At 36.5% G+C, this 12,967-nt stretch overlaps 1 protein-coding gene across 5 annotated transcripts in view; it reads left to right on the forward strand.

The window, feature by feature from the left end:
• LOC126284164 (DNA-binding protein Ets97D-like) overlaps positions 1-12,967 on the forward strand; it is a 74,143-nt gene that overhangs the window by 28,745 nt on the left and 32,431 nt on the right. For all 5 annotated transcript variants that reach the window (XR_007551444.1, XM_049982890.1, XM_049982888.1 and 2 more), the window contains 4 exons: positions 4,144-4,273; positions 6,157-6,310; positions 7,786-7,896; positions 11,631-11,843. Coding sequence is in view for 4 of the 5 variants with exons in the window: in XM_049982890.1 (XP_049838847.1) it covers positions 4,144-4,273; positions 6,157-6,310; positions 7,786-7,896; positions 11,631-11,843 (608 nt within the window). In the remaining variant the exon portion in view is untranslated. The remainder of the gene's footprint in view (positions 1-4,143; positions 4,274-6,156; positions 6,311-7,785; positions 7,897-11,630; positions 11,844-12,967) is intronic.

Consider the following 12,967-nt stretch of genomic DNA (forward strand, 5'->3'; position numbering starts at 1 on the left):
ATGCTATCTCCTTGCTGTTGAGGTACAGAATCGTGTCGATGAGAAGAAGAGTGGCTGGAATTGACTGATAATAAGCTGTGTCTAGTGAAGCTCAGCCTCAGTACTCTGGCACATGGGTTCTTGCTCTGGCAATAGGATCCTCCAATGTGTGGTACTTGTGGCATACCGATAACAGTGTGCCACATTTTACTGGACTGTGTTTTATTTTCAGACCATAGGGCTGAAGCAGATTTGCTGGCAGATCTATCCTCTATCCTGTGAAATCATTGAAATGAATGTTTTAAGATTCTGTGATATCTCTCTCACGCACACACACACACACACACACACACACACACACACACACACACACACACTTAAATTTGATTCTCCTGATGTCATAAGTTGTGACTTAGACTATCTCAGTGGTTTATTGAAGGACACTGCAACTCAGTGATATACTTTCTCATACTTGAGAGTCTTGGAAACTCCATTACAAATTACGCCAGCTTCATATTATAAATGCACAGGCTCAGATATTCTTCATCTTATTTTTATTTTATCTGGTGCCTGCACACTTCAACACTAGAGCAAAGATTATTACAATAACTCTACACCTCAAGGAAGTCGTTGAATGCACGAAGAAAATAAAACATTTCTTCTTCTATTTTGGAGTGCAGGGTTAGTAACTGCTTTCAAAAGAAAGCTAAGTCACAAAACACTAAATTTGAATGTTTTGTGTTATTGTGATGTAAAATCACAAATACCATTATTCTTTTTTAGAAATTTTATATCTTGATGATAATACTGCTAATCACTCGATCAATAACAAAATACGTTCCTCAACACATACTGATTAAAATCTAAAAATTATATTTCTTCAAACATTTAATCTTGCTACACATAAAAGAATTATTTTGAGGTATCAAAAAACAGTGGCTGCACAATGTTTTGAAGTTCATCCTTGTAAGATCTCCATCCAGTGTGGTATGTACTATGCCAACAATATGTGGACCATTGCTGCATGGTAACACTTGAAGATGTTCAAAATCACATTAGTTTACTCACCGCAAAAATTGTTTATTTGGTGTTTGATACTTGTAAGGAACCCAAGATGGCTAAAAATGTTATTGAGTTCTTCAGTTCAAAAATGGTTTAATGCAGCTCCGTGTGCTAGTCCAGCCTGTGCAAGCCTCTTTATCTCTGCATAACTGCTGTAATGCGCATTCATTTGAACTTAGTTACTGTTGTTGAGCCTTGGTCCCCTTCTACAATTTTTACCCCCTGCAGTTCCCTCCCTTACAAAATTGATGATGCTTGATCCCCAGGATGTGTCCTACCAACTAGTCCTTATTTTAGTCAGTTTGTGCCATAAATTTTGTTTCTCCCCAATGCGTTGCAGTCCATCTTCATTGGTTGTCAATATGTATGCATAATCCTTGGCATCCTTCAGTAGCACCAAATATCAAAATATTCGATTCTCGTCTCATCTGAACTTTTTATCATTCACATTTTACTTCTATGCAAGCCTACACTCCAGAAAAATACTCTTTGATTTCCTAATATGAAAATGTATATTCTACAACCTGTGTCACACTCTTCTCAACTATTGTTTCAGTTTCATATCCTTTGATGCTTATAACTGTAGTCTGGTTTTTTTACAAGTTGTGGTCAATCTTTCTCTCCATATGTTTTATCCCTGTAACCTCCAGAATTTCAACACGTGTTTTACAGTCAGCATTGTCAAAATCCTGTCGCCTTTCTTCAGTCTGTCTTAATATCTTTGCTACATCCCCCCCCCCCCCCCCCCCAGACTTCGTTCTTCACTCTGTTACCAAAATCATGATTCCCTGAGTCACTTTGTCCCTCACACATTCCTACATTTCTCCAAAATCCAGACTGATTTTCATGGAAGTCAGCTTTTACCAGTCTTACCATTCTTCTGTAAATAATTGCTGTCATTATTTTACAGCCTTGTAATATGCAGACTTGTCTTCTTATAATTATATCTATTAAATTCTTTTTGCAGCCTGAGGGTATTTTGCTTTTCTCATATATTTTGCATTCCTGATAGAATAGTTCTTTCATATAATGTTCTGCCAAACATCTTAATTTTTCTGAGGGAGTGTTTTACTTCAAATTAGTTTCCTTTTTGTAGCCTTTCTATGTATTCCTTCTGTTTTTCAGCCTCTCCTCATTTGCGTAATACATTTTTTGCCATGAGAGCTCTTGACTTTTCTGCAGCTGTTCCTCTTTCCTCCAAAGGTTTCTTTAAAGTTGGTATAGGCATATATATCTTTCTCATAGTAATACATGATTTACAGCTTTGCTTTCCTTCTCTAGTCGTTCCTGTTGTGACATTTTGCATTGCTCATCACTCTAATTTTTTAATTGTTCGTATTCCCTTTTGGCATCTTTATTTGCTGCATTTTTATATTTTTGCACTTTGTCAATTTACTTCAATATCATGGGTGTTATCTACTTGGCCTAGTATTTTTTTTCTATTTGATCCTCTGCTGCCTTCACTATTTCATCTTTCAAACCTACCCATTTGTCTTTAACATTCATGTTCTCTGTTTCAGTCAATCATTGCCTGAAGCTGTCTTTGAAACTCTCATCAACTCATCTCACCAATTGTTGGTTCTTTCAGTTTATTGTGGTCCTGTTTCTTTAATTTTGCTACTTCAGTTTTAATCTGCAGTTTATAACGTGTAAATTATGGTCAACATTAAGACAGTGTCAGTGCTTCAGTTATAGGAAGAGTGTCACGCATTCCTTCAAAAATTCATCCCCAAAAGATTCCTCTGATATTTGTAGACCTGTTTATTCATAATAGTTACAGTAAGTAGTCTTGAGCCCAATCTTATTTGAATTGTTCATTACACAACTTGAATACGTTTAGATACATGTTCCATACATGCTGAAATGAATTAGTATTAGGTTTCTGTAGAACTGATACCTTAAAGCATGAGTTCCATGAACTTTTAACAAGCCCAAAAATAATAAATCCATTGTGAACTTACAGCTTCCTCAGGAAAAAAATGGTCAGTTCATTTGGAAGAAGGAATTGATTTTTGTTTTCCTCATCGTAGTGTCAATGTAGAATGGGGTTTTTTCTGTAAACAAAGTCTCCGAGGATATGAAAGAGGAATCAAGTTTCACATGCTAGCAGGTTTATGGTGTAATTATGTAGCATGCTCGGATAGAAATTCACCCTAGGTAAAACATATTCTTTATTCATTCAAAATGCAGAGCATCACCATGGAAAACAGGCTACTGCAAGCTGGAAGTCATCCAAGATGAAAAATAATACTACACAAAGTTAAATAGTTGGACACATGATGGATGGAAGTTTTGATAAATACCCAAAACAAGGCAGAAGCAAGTCAAGAAAATAAACGGTTAGGAACAGCAGAAAATTATTTTTCTTTAGAATAAATCTACAAGTAATACGCCAGAAAGAGTGTGTATAATAAACTTCAGAATTTGTTGTAGATTTCTACATAATCATTCTGAAAAAGTAACACTGCGGCAGCAAGCAATGTAACTTAGAAGAGCAGTAAATCAGAAAGCAGTTGCATAAGAAAGTGTTGGTATTTCAGAGATGATGACTTAATAGTAGCAATTTGCAGTGCTATTATAGTTACAGTACTGGTATGTTACGTTTTTATTACATCCATAAATTTTGTTCTTATAATGCTTGTAGCTCAAAATACCCAGTTACGCAGTTACATTGTTATTATTCGTGACTGTAGAGTTATCTGATGCCTTTTCTTCTGTATAACCTTTACCCAAAACTTTGGATTTGATGGGATTTGATCCACAAGATAAAGCAGAGTGCTTATCTAGTTTGGGTTTAGGCCTACCCAGTGTAAGAAATATTTATAATGAAACAATTCAAATTCCTCATAATAATTCTACTACAACTATAATATTATAATAATTGTGTTATTATTGTATATATTTCTAGAAATTGTAAAAAAAGTCTTCAGTCTTTTAACTAACTGTTTTCAGTCCCAATCACACTACTAAGTGACATGGCAACTAACATATTTCAGTTTCAGACATGTGCACTGTATTCATAAAGCTCACTTTCTTAATTTTAGTTTGCATTTAGATTCAGGTGTTCTGTAATTCTCCTAATTGGTTGTTTTCTGACTGCAGAGATGATGATGACATCCTCGTGCAACATATGGATATACGGGAACCCTTGTCCAAGCTTCGTTCCCTACTGGAACAAAGGCTAAATACTTCACTCACAGAATATAGCTTCTGGCTGCAAGATGCCCAAACGGTATTGTAATTTTGCATTTAGTCAATTTTTGCTTTTGTAATTTATTTTCAACTCAGATTAAATTTATTTTTTATTTTGTGTTTCTCATGCTTAACTCACATCTACTTCATGAACCAACAAAAATTACTGTGTATTATTTGGCTTCTCTTGTCTTGTCACGTGTTCCATTGGCAGGAAAACCTTTAAATTTGCCCATCCAAATCCCACATTAAGCCATGGTAACAGTCATTGGACTCACGAGAGGTAATTTTACAAAGTGGCTCTCTTTGATTTTCCTCATACTTATAGGATATGACTGTCAGTGCTCTTGCATGAATTTTCTAGACCAGTATGACATAATTCTCGAAGTAACTTTTTGAATAGTCAATGATTTCGAAGCACTGTTAATTACTGGAAAATATGTACCATATTAAAGTAATTCCTTGTAGTTAAATGCATAGCATGTAAGTCTTATGTTGGTGAGGTTTTTAATTTGTTTCTTGCTAGTAACAACATTTTTCTTATTTTCATTTACAAATTCCATTGTCTCATTAACATTTTGTCGGGCTATATTGACTTCCAAAGTTAATCAGTGCCTTCACTTCTTGGTTACATGTTCAGACACTTTAAATGTGCAACTGTTAATGGTTTCTTGATAATTTTTACATTTGCGGTTATTAATGCTCTTCGTGTCATTGTTTACATTCACTGTCCTTTTGTTTTTCCTTCTTTTCCTTTTTTGCATCCAGGTGCGATGTGGCCAAACACATTAGCACTTTTCATTATAACTGTCCATCTTGATTGTGATCAGCATGGACAATTATATGACTATTGACAATGATAGCAAACTCATTTAATGATTTTATGTCTTTTGTAGGTAAATTCATTGCAGTGAAGCATCTCTTTTTGTTTCTTCTTCTGGCTGCAGTCACGTGGCCTGTGGATGCTGACACCAGTACTGAAACACTTTTTTTTTGGCTCCCAAGCTGCACTTCTGGTGTCTGTGTTGATTGAATCTTTAGTATCTTTGTTACTGGAGTTACTGAAGTTGCTATTGCTGTTATTTTTCCTTCCACACTTTCATATTTCCCCCTTAATAAAGTAGAATATTTTTGTCTGAACCGTCTTCTATATCTACCACATACAGGAATAGAGAACTGTTGTCAGTGTCGGTTTGGCTGGCAATCTTTAATTAGGAAAAAATGTTCTTGAAGAGACTTATAATTTTTTCTTTCCTAAAGAGAGCAGTTTGTGGATTCAAATTCTTCTTACAAAGTTTTTTTCAGTGCAGCCACACTTTTCCTTCTGGATAAATAAGCTCAGCCACTCCTTCAAGCAATTTTCTTCTCCCGAAAACAGGCATTTTTAATTGGTTTCAACTCATTCAGATTCTTGAATTCCAAGGTTCAGTGTTTAACAGGATATTCATTACTGCTGCTAAATGAGTTAAAAGTAGCCTCAGCATTATGAAATGATAGAGAAAATTCACTTTACTCATTTGGATGTGGTGAGAATTGTGCGGATGGATATGTGTTTGTGTGTGTGTGCGAGTGTACACCTGTCCTTTTTTCCCCCTAAGGGAAGTCTTTCCACTCCCGGGATTGGAATGACTCCTTACCCTCTCCCTTAAAACCCACATCCTTTCGTCTTTCCCTCTCCTTCCCTCTTTCCTGAAGAAGCAACCATCGGTTGCGAAAGCTAGTAATTCTGTGTGTGTGTTTGTGTGTTTTGTTCATTGTGTCTGTCTGCCGGCGCTTTCCCGGTTGGTAAGTCTGGGAATCTTTGTTTTTAATATAGTAATTTATTTAATATTATTTGTAAGTGAAGTTTGTTACTTCATCATAGGAAATGTAATTTTGAGATATCATTATTGTAAGAGTAATATAAATATTTGTTTTTTGCAGCTTGAGAGTCACAAGAACTTGGTTGATCAATGTGTACAGGGTGAAGGACTAGTCCAAATTAATGTGCAAATAAAAATTGATGGAGACATTAGGAAAATAAACATTGTTGATGTGCTGAAACCAGCTGAGGATATCGAGCTGGCTGACGAAATTCGTAAGTTATCTTCAACACGTTTTCGCTTTGTTGGTGTAAGCATAACATAATCTGGCAGTATTAATCTAAACTCCTCTGTTGTATTATGACCTTTCAAAAATAAAAATACCTTCTGCTCGACCAAATTGTCTCCCGTTGCTTGTAGACAAGGTCAGTGGTACATCACTAGTATAATATGATTGACCAAAGTCCTTTTTAGCCAAGTCAGACACGTTAAATGTTTCATGAACAAATAATGTCTCTTTCATTAAAACTGTGAATCCAGTCAAAGAAGCAGAAATATACCTCACAATAGCCAAGAAGAAACACTTTCAGCTGTACTCCAACATCATGGTACCTTCGCTAAAATACTTCCCTGACAATAACCAAAGGTAACAAAACAATTAGTAAACATATGATGCAAAATACAAGTATGCTGCACCCAAATCAATCTTTAACTGAGATGATTCTCTTGGTGCCTCACACGGAGACTGCCCCGGAGCTATCCAGATAGCTTCAACACTGGTAACAAGAATCATAATCAACAGTGTATGTGTGTAAAACGCCATTGTCCGTGTGTCAATCATTGTCTCTCATAATTGTCATTGTCCATGTGAGAATCATTATTATTTGTATTGAGTATGTTTAATGTTTTTGCCTCATATATCAGAATAGACGAGTACAGCACAGGCGAGTGATTTGATTTGAACCACACATCACAGGGCCATAGCGTGAGCCACGCCACTTGACTGTAGCTCTGTGTTGCTACGCAATCGAGCCTGCGCATAGCAACAGAGTATACTGATCAGACTTTATTAATAATAATGATACAATGTGATTTGGATTGTGTTTCAGTGACAGGATAAGTTGTTGGAAGTTAGAAATAACAAGCTGCAGTCACTAAAACACACTACTTGTCCGTGATATAGCTGCATCCAGTAGTGTGCCATGCCATTTACGTGATAGATGTCTTGGAAACATCAGTGTGACATATGTGGGAAGAATGCACCTGATTTGATAATTAAAGAGGCAGTCTATCATTTAAGTGCAGACTTGCCATCTATATCGAATAATAATACTCAACGTGGAAACAGCAGCTGTGCTTCACCATCTTTAAACTCTTCCTTTCAGAGATGTCCCTCTACATAATTATAAAAACCAGGTCATACAGTTAATGCTTTAATTTTTTCTATTTTATTTTTTCCCTTCTATTTTCATAAGTTTAATTTGTTTGTAATTTATTTTCAATCTTTCCAAATCATTAGTGTGCGGGTACCAGTAACCATATTGTTGTGCAGTCTTAAGATGAACAACTGCCACTTCAATTTAAGAGAATAGATTTTGTCAGAGCTTTTTTGTCTTGATAACAAAGATTCCTGAAAAATGTGCACATGCAATTCAAGACTAAGCAAGCATTAGAAGGTGTTATTTCGTGTATAAGATTTAAACATAGCTGAATAGTATATTAACATAAATTTTAATTTTACTTAAAACAGAGGAAGATGAAGAGGAAGAAGAACAGCAACAGCAGAAACCTCAAAACGTTATTCGATGGGTAGTTGATAGCAACTATAAACGGGAACAAGAAAAACTGAAAATACCCACAGGTAAGTTCAAAAGAGAGAGAGAGCTCCTTTTTTTCAAATGGCTTTACATAACACAACATATAATGTAATTCAATGTTGATATCTGGATATGTAGTATGTGGTTCATCTGATAAACAAGACTTTTCTGTTGGAAACACATGTGTTGCACTTTGCAGGTTTCATAATCCTTTCCCAAGGAAAAGGAGTTTACAGTACTTCCATTCATTATTAACTCTAAATGTCTCTTGGCATGTTGACTGAAGAAATTAACTGTATCAGTAGAAGTTGAATGAACTGCATTGATATCAGTACCTTCCTCTGTGCCGCCAACGTAGTCATTGTTATAGTGCGTTTAAAATTAGTTGCGACTTTTGACATTTGGCTCAGCGAAGGGCACATGATGCTGTTGCCCAGGTAACACCAATGGCGAGCCAGCTTTCCCTACCACCCCACCAGCAGTTCGGTTGGTAAAGTGCCCCTGTTGCCACACCATGGATAAATACTACTGTGTCATGCCGCATATTAGATTCACCCCTGTTTATTAGCTCTCATTGTACAGTGATGTTTTCTGGTGCTGAAGTGTTCTGCAGTAATCACGTATTGAGATAGTGTTTCTTGTTGGCGTCGCACTAATAAAAGCAGTGCAGCATGTTTGAACATAAGATTCACAGTAAAAGTGGTCGTCTAAAACCAAATTCACCGGGTGTGAGGATAATGTTGTTCTGCATAATAGTCCTCTGAATTCAACAATAATAATGGAGAATGCACCATACCACTCTGACGTGATGGATAAAACGTCAACACCGCATGGAGGAAAGCGAATAATTTGCTCTGGGTACAAAAAAATGTTCTGTTGGATAAATATTAAAATAACTTGTGTAAGGCAGAGTTAATGGAACTTTTGTACAAGCCAAAAACACCACACTGCCAGGTCGATGAACTGGCTGATGCTAAATTGTATAGTTTAATCAGAAATGTGTTTTGTAAAGCAGTGTGGTGTTTACACCAACTGTGCGGTTGATGACAACTTTACTTTTATTTCCATCTTAGATGACTCAAGACAGATGCTCCTATAATGTTTGTGTTTGTGACTGACTTCAGTCAGAGGTAACTGAGAATATAATCAGATAATATCAGTTTTTTTTTGTCTTTTTATCTGCATTTGTTGTTATGGTCTTCAGTCCAAAAACTGCTTTGATGCAGCTCTCCATTCTGTCCTATCCTGTGCAGGGCTCTTCATCTCTGAATAACTTCGCAACCTACATCCTTCTAAATCAAATTGGTGATCTGTTGATGTCTCATAAACTGTCTTATCAACCAATCCCTTCTTTTAGTCAAGTAGTGCCATATATTTATTTTGTCTCCAGTTCTATTTAGTTATCTGATCTACCCATCCAGTCTTCAGCATTCTTCTGTAGCACCAAATTTCAGAAGCTTCTAGCCTCTCCATGTCTAAGTGGTTTATTGTCCATGTTTCACTGCCATACATGGCTACACTACATACAAATATCCTCAGAAAAGACATCCTAACACTTAAATTTATATTCATGTTAACAAATTTCTCTTCTGTAGAAATGCTTTGTTGCCATTGCCAGTCTACATTTTATGTCAACTCTGCTTCAGCCATCATCGCTTATTTTGCTGCACAAATAACAAAACTTGCCTATTATTTTAAACATGTCATTTCCTAATCCAATTCTCTCAGCATCACCTGATTCCATTAGCCTTGTTTTACTTTTGTTGATATTTATCTTATATCCTCCTTTCAAGATGCTGTCTATTCAGTTCATGTGCTAGTCCTAGTCCTTTGGTGACTCTGACAGATCACAAAGTCACCACGAAACCTCACAGCTTCTTATTTCATCTTATTTGCATTACATTACATTTACGTTGAAACTCGGTGGTTAGTCATTACCAAGTGCTGATCATTTGTAAGTCTCCATAGATTCCATAGTGGTACAATACTTTTGCTTCTTATGATATCTCCTCATTAGAAATAACACAGTGAGTTCCATGTGTTTGGAAATTCTCAGTTTAATTGCACACTTGTTGTGGTATTGCTCCAGTCGCAGGTTCGAATCCTGCCTCGGGCATGGATGTGTTTGATGTCCTTAGGTAAGTTAGGTTTAAGTAGTTCTAAGTTCTAGGGGACTGATGGCCACAGATGTTAAGTCCCATAGTGCTCAGAGCCATTTTGTTGTAGTATTCTGTAAACAAATATTTTGTATAGTATGCAATGGTGCAGAATTATATTGCTGGATTTCTCGGAGACAAGTAACACTGCATTGATGCGGGTGCTGATGTCTACAGCAATTTAGAGCTCTTGAATGGACAGTGAAGCTCATTTTCAACAACAGTTGCTTTTGGAATCCATGTTAATTTCTACACATCCCTTCTGTCTCCAAGAAAGTCGTCACACATGAAAACAAAATACATTCTGTAATCCTACAACAAATTTAACTTACTGAGATAGGTCTTCAGTATCTTAGACTAGATCAAACTGTGCCTTTTTCCTGCCTTGTGGCATGCTCTGTTGTTCCAGTAATCTACGATAAACTGTTGTTAGGACCTAAAGGGTATCCCTTCGGTTTCAGTGACTTGTCCTCTATTGTGCAACTTCTGTTGTTCAGTCCTATGCCGACTCATTTGTCCACATGTTATTTTTGCTGCTGTGAGATGATTGAAAATAAGTACTGTGTTTTAGCTTTGGCGTAGCAATTTCTGAAGAAGGTGGAAGGAGACGACATAAATGAAGACAAAAGTAAAGTAGAAACGTTTGAAATATGCTCACTATTTTTATTTACTTAAATTTGGCATATTTCGTGACAGTACCTTTTCCGTGAAATGTTTACGAGATGATATTTGTCTTGGCTTCAGTCGTCTAGTGGAAGTATGATTCCACAATGCAGTTTCGTCGGCTGCAGAAATGACCTGGTTCAATGTGTTTGCCTCATTTTTGGTGCTTCAAATACCATTTATTCGAATGTGGTTTCTTCTTAAAGTTTATATAAAAAAGTAGTAACATAATTCATTTTTTTCCTGTTCACTTGCAAATATTTATAACAGCGACCTGCACATTGTTCTACCGTCAACACATACCAAGAGTTCACTGCCGACTGACTACAGTCAAAGACGACTCCAGCGTCAAAGACATTTTACACAACACACAAGCTTCCACTTGTAATCAGTCTCTTTGATATTCTTCGTCACATCTGCTAATAGTAATCAATAGGCTTTCACTCTCAAAAATTAGCATAAAATAAGGGAAATTACAATTGAAAAAAAATTCTGACAAAAATATAAGAAAACATTTACAACTTCCCTCATTAAATTTGGTATCGACAAATCCAGTAGAAAATAACACATCTCCCAGATCCATTACACGTTGTATGAGAAGGAAGTCTGACATACAAAACAGTATCCAAGTGTAAGTCATTATATGCTGAAACATGATAATTCATGTTGCCTCTTTGCTAGGCCTTCTGCAGCTGATGTTTGTGTTGATGAAAATGGTAGTGGTAATTTATTTTAGTTATGCAGGCATGTGGAATATCATCTCCCTCTACTTCAAAAAATGCCTGGTACTTCTTGGTTTCTCAAGAGAGTAATCAAAAGAAAGCAACTCCATACAATTTAGGCCATTCAAAATTACGTGAACAGCTTAAATTTCCTACTGATAAAATAACTTTTTTCCTGTTTATTATGTATGTAAAGTGAAATTCTTTCCTGGATGATAAGTAGAATGTCTCTCTCAGATCCAGCAGAATGGTCAGTGACACATGTGCGACACTGGCTTACTTGGGCAGTGCGTACATTCAACTTGGCAGGCCTGCGGCTTATGGACTGGGCCATTACAGGAAAGCAGCTCCTGGCCCTCACACCCACTGAGTTCCACCGTAAAGTGCCTTCCGACCCAGGAGGTATATTTTGGACCCATCTTGAGCTTCTGCGAAAGACAAAAATGGTTGGTAAGTGGCTCTCGCATTTCTCTCATTCACAGTTATGGTTGATTGTGCAGGTAACTGGACACATGAGTGGCAGATAACAAATGTGGAAATATAAACATGGTACAACATTCTGATGATTGAAATAGTTGCATAGACTTTTTTCTGAATGTTGATTCATAGTGCATTATGACTTGTATGTGTTCTTTGCACAGAAATGTTGGTAGTGTGGGGCTACTAGATTTTCCAAATGTTTTGTAGCCAAAGTAAATCATTTCATTGATTGAGGGTTTAATTATTCAGTAAGAGGATTTATTAGTGAGCAACTCTGGTTTCTTGTGTTTTATTATTTTTGTTTGGGGTATTCTGCATGAGCGAGCTCCATGCCAACACAAGAACATTAAAATTGTTCTCTCTCTCTCTCTCTCTCTCTCTCTCTCTCTCTGTGTGTGTGTGTGTGTGTGTGTGTGTGTGTGTGTGTGTGTGTGTGCGTGTGTGTGTGTGTGTGTGACATTCGCTTGCTTTATTGCTTCGTTGATGGTCCTCCGTGTCGATGTACTTCGTTGTTATACTGACTACTTTAAATGATGTAGCAAACAGTTGCATTTGATATTCAGATAGTTCTTTACTTTCACTGGTCACAACCCCCCAACATTACACAGTTAATATGACCAGTTAACTATTGGCAAGTTTTGATAAGCCTCATTAACAGTTTGCAGGCATACGTCAGCATACTGCTACAATAGTTTACCATTGAACATCTATGAGCAGTAAAAACCTAACAACACAGTTCTTGCAGAATAATATGCTACATATTGAACAGACACCATCATTGTTTCAACACACACCCTGTTTGTCTTACACCTCTTTCACAGTTAACTTGATGCATTGTTGTTCTAACCAATACAGGTTTCTCGTCTGAAACTCTGCCGTGGACTGACCGTCTTGGAACCAAAAATCGGGCCTTTATATATCATCACAATAATGGGCACTGAAACTATACATTGTTTGATGTTACAGAAATTACAATTGTAAACATTCATCATTCAGTTAACTGAATATATAGAAAAATTACATCTTTTTAACAGTTTTTTTCTACTACGAGGGTTAAGCCAAATTCTTTGTTTAAATGATGAACTTAACAGATA

Source organism: Schistocerca gregaria, chromosome 8 (genome assembly GCF_023897955.1).
Source record: "Schistocerca gregaria isolate iqSchGreg1 chromosome 8, iqSchGreg1.2, whole genome shotgun sequence".
Lineage (NCBI taxonomy): Eukaryota > Metazoa > Arthropoda > Insecta > Orthoptera > Acrididae > Schistocerca > Schistocerca gregaria.